The 4179-nt window shown below is 50.3% G+C and overlaps 1 protein-coding gene across 1 annotated transcript in view; it reads right to left on the minus strand.

Annotated features, from left to right (window-relative positions):
- Nucleotides 1-2315: 2315 nt before the first annotated feature.
- The window catches only part of YRDC (yrdC N6-threonylcarbamoyltransferase domain containing), a 2658-nt gene continuing 794 nt past the window's right edge, over nt 2316-4179 (minus strand). Inside the window, exons 2-5 of the mRNA XM_057383810.1 lie at nt 4069-4179; nt 3653-3772; nt 3334-3476; nt 2316-2974 (exon numbers count right to left, since the gene is read on the minus strand). The exon at nt 4069-4179 is cut by the window's right edge and continues 3 nt beyond it. Coding sequence (XP_057239793.1) covers nt 2914-2974; nt 3334-3476; nt 3653-3772; nt 4069-4179 — 435 coding nt within the window. The 3' untranslated portion in view covers nt 2316-2913. The remainder of the gene's footprint in view (nt 2975-3333; nt 3477-3652; nt 3773-4068) is intronic.

The following is a 4179-nucleotide window of genomic DNA, read 5'->3' on the forward strand; positions in this document are numbered from 1 at the left end:
AATCAGAAGATTAACATAAATATCGTTTGAAAGACTTCATCAGCTGCAAATTGCAATTTTGTGCTTCTAGCTTAATTAGCCCAAGTCTGGTTTTCATAGTATTGGGAAGTGGAATGAGGGCAGTAGCAGCAAGCATCACAGATCTCTCTCAYCCTGCAGTGATGGTAAAGGAAAGCAGATTCACCTCCAATACCAGCCCTGGCCCAGGCAGCCTGGCCTGGTGTTGYTCATTTTAACCATTGCTCCACGAGTTTGAGCTGACTGTGCCAGAGAGGCTCTATAGATGTGTTTTTGTTTGCAGGGCAAGTGCTGATTAAAATGCAAACCATGTATCTCCTGCTCTGAGTGCTCRCACCAGCGTGATTTCCATAAGGCTGCAAACACAAGGGTCACCCTGGCCTGTGAGTGGATTTATGAGGGTGTTTATAGTCCAACCTACCAGAGCTCTCAAGGAACCTCCCTGCTCTAGCAGAAGCTGATCCCCATGTCCTGGCTGGGCTGGCGAGTTTTTTCACTGTGTCCCAGCAGACATGTCATCATGTTTCAGATCCCACTGCCACATCCCTCGCTCACAACACACAGGACTCTGCAGTCACTCAGTGTAGCAGCAGGGTCCCAGTTTGGGAAGTACCAAGGACACCTGAGTAAGCAACAAATCCCAGCTTTGCTTCATGCTGGTGCGTTCCAGAGGTGCTGACAGTGCCCTGATGCTGATGCACAGGTTTGTCACTTCAGCTGGTGCTGAGCACATCACGCTGACAGCACAGTGCCCTGCAGACAGCCAGAAGGCAGAGGAAAGAGGGATTTATAGTGCCTGCAATTTCTGCAAGGGAAYGACAGCAGCAGCCCTTTTCACCCGTGCCTGTTGTGTGGTTCATCCTCTTGATGGTGGTGGTACAAATAAAGCTGTCACTYGCAGGGACACTGAACACTGCCATGAGCAGAGGCACCAGCTGAGTTGGTGACGTGTTTCTCCAGTTTTCTGCCTGCCAAGGCTGCTCACAAATGCCACTCCAGTTGTGACCAAGATGGGGTTCTGGGCATCCCAGAGCACACTCCAGAGCCAGTCCTGTTCAGGAAAGGCTGCCCTTCCTTGGGGCTGTGCCTCACCTGAGGAACCATCACTCCCCACCCAGCAGTGGGAATGAGCCCCTCCTGGCTGTGAGGGCACCAGCTCCACCTGCACATTTCAGAGCCCCTAAGGGGGAGAAGGACCTGCTGCAGCAGAGCCCCTGCAGCCACAGCAGCAGCTCCTGGAGGCTGCAAGGTTCAAGCAGCCACCGTGGCTGAGCTGCTCCACTGGCATGGGGCAGAGCCTGTGCCAGCACAGAGGGCAGGGCACAKCTGCACCCGGTTATTGATGCTGCAGGATCAGCTTGTCTGAGCAGGGAAATACATGGCTGGGAAAACAGGAAACATTTGGAAAGTGGATGGCAGGTGTGAGAGTGATGGATGAGAGCTGGAGGAGCCCAGCAAGGATCAATGAATAGCTGATGAGCTGAGRAATAAGGTGGGGGCTGCTCACAGTGCGAATCCAACAGAAAAATTGCTCACTGTGGTGGAGGTTACAGTGAGCCCCCAAACAGCCTTTTGCACCCCCCATGTGAGGGCACCAGGGCAGTGGTTCTGGCTCTGCTCATTGCTGGTGTGAACTGGGGGATGTGRAGATCCACTGCCCAGATCCACTGCCCAGCAGAGCCCTCAGAGGRACCACTGTGCCCCACTCAGTACCATCTACAACCCCAGAGCCTCTGCTCAGAGCAGTGCCTGCCTAGGCAGGCAGGACAAGGGCTCCTGCACAGCAAAAGGAAATGTCCCCTCTGATTCCTTCAGCCCCTTCATCCTCCAGGATACTTGACTGGGAAAGGCGAGGTAAGAACAGAGATGCAGGAAAGAGGAAGCAGCCACAGACCCTTCATGCACTCAATCTGCAAATGACAGTAACTGATCCAGCCTGGTGCTTCAGGAATTTTACAGCAACTCCAGACAGGCAATGATGACTCAGGGGTCAGCTGTGTGTGAGTACAATCCATTAGCAGTGCCTGAGAGAGCTGCTCGTGAGCAGTAACAACAGAAAACCTCTCCATGGCCCTCAAGACACAGACAAATCACCCCAGCATAGCTGTGCAAGGGCTGGGTGCAGGCAGGAAACAAACCAGCCCAAACCCCACTCACTGCACATATGGGCAGCACAGGGAGCTCAGCAGAGCCATTCCACTCAGATACAGCACCCTGGCTACACAGCCCAACCCACCCTCTCCTGACTTCCCAGTGACTTCACTTTTCCATGAATGATAAACACCAGTGGACACTTTCATCCATTCCCTGTTTACTTCAGCTTATCACCACTTCAGAGCAAAATCAAGAGAGAATTCCACATTTAAATGAAGGAAGATCATCATGMCAAGAGCTTGTTTCATTCTCTGCATTAGGTGGAAGCAGGTTGTTCTGAGCAGCTCTGGCCCAGGTTATCTGAATACTGCAAATTTTCAGAAGCAGTGACAGTTTCATCTCAGTAGTAGGCTTTGATCACGTTTAGAACAGAAAACAGCAGACAGAGAACACCACAGCTGTAACACCCTCAAAGCTCCAAACCCCTCTATCCCATGTTTGCTTTCCTTCAAGTGCAGATGGCATGGAATGAGCACTCAGAAATGGGTAGGGCATTAGGGTAGGGTAGTTTAATTTTCATAATCACTGTATTCACAAAGCCTGACCAGGATAACAGAACACACATTTGGGAAAGGTACAGCAACACAAAGAGGTCAGAAAGGGTTTTCTAGGGTTTTTTTAAAACTTTTTTTTTATTTACCTTGATATAACCCATCGACCTTATTAAACAAGGCCATAATCACACACTCCTGAGTGCACAGGCACACAGTGCCCAGCTCCACCAGCTCCTAGTCCCAAGGGTTAGGAAGATTCTGCTACCAAGCCATACTTCTTCAGGATTTCAACYGTGGGTGTCAGTGCACTGCAGGGAGAAACAGAGCCATCAGAAAAAGGGACTTGGAGTGTTGAAATGCATTTGCTGGGGAGGAGCAATCAGCAAGGCACAGGACTGCACTCAGAACCAAGAACATGACTTCCAGAAACTACAGTTTCACACAGAAGCTGTGAGAAAGGGGAATTTGAGAGCTCTTGAGGATTTCTTATTTCTTTATTCTTTCTAGTAATTAAGTTAATATTAATGGGAAGGTGGAAGTGCTCTGGGGAGGGACACAAAGCAAAGCAAACAAAGCAGAGCAATGCAAAGCAAAGCAAWGCATGACCCACCCCTATTSAAAAGCTTTGTTTCATTTAAAGCAAAGGAAAAGCCCCAGGTACACTCACCAGCCAGGCCGGATGATGGAGAATTTCCCTGACACAGAYAAGTCAACCACAGTCGATCCCAAGCGACACTCTGGGCTCTGGATGTCTCCTATGGGGCCTCCATCGATGATCAAGGACAGCTGAGGCCACAACTCCTGGAATTCCTGCAAGACAGCTGCGGGTAACAGTCCTGACAGTGGTTTGTGACTATCATTTAAAACAAATAAAAATATAGCAACAGAGCAATCCTTGGTTTATTGCTCAAGCTGAGCTCACTGAGAGAGCCTGGGGCTCTGCCAAACTGCCCCAGTGACATCCACRAGGGATGAAAGAGCCTCACCAACACGGTCAGGGTGCTGCCCTGGGAGCTGATRTTGGCGCTTGTCAAAGCCAGCGGCCCCGAGCAGGCTCGTGCCAGGTCTCTCATGAAYGGGTGGTTTGGAATGCGAACACCAACCAGCTGTAGGGAAGGAGAGGAGAGTTTTACATCAACTGGTTTTAATTTTGCATTGCCTAAAGTTCTCCTGACTTAAAAGCTGAAGATCTAGAGAACTGACAGATCTACATCTGATGAACCAGCAATAACACAWGACTAAGTCAGGCCTTAGTGCTGGGTTAGGCCATGTCCAGGTCAGTCACAGACAGCAGGACAGCACAGGCACCACTTCAGGGGACAGGTAAGAACAAACATTACAGCAGCAGCAACACAAAACCAGCCCCCTGTCCCCAAAGATCAATCCTGCAGCCAAGACCTACCGATGTGAATGGATTCAAGTCTTTATTGAGCTCTTCTGAACGCTGCAAGACCAGAGTCACTGGTCCAGGGAGCAGGTCCCGCAATAACTTGTCTGGAACATTGACGTGGCA

Source organism: Malurus melanocephalus, unplaced genomic scaffold, assembly GCF_030028575.1.
Source record: "Malurus melanocephalus ecotype Western Australia unplaced genomic scaffold, MMel_1.1 scaffold_661, whole genome shotgun sequence".
In the NCBI taxonomy this organism is placed as follows: Eukaryota; Metazoa; Chordata; class Aves; order Passeriformes; family Maluridae; genus Malurus; species Malurus melanocephalus.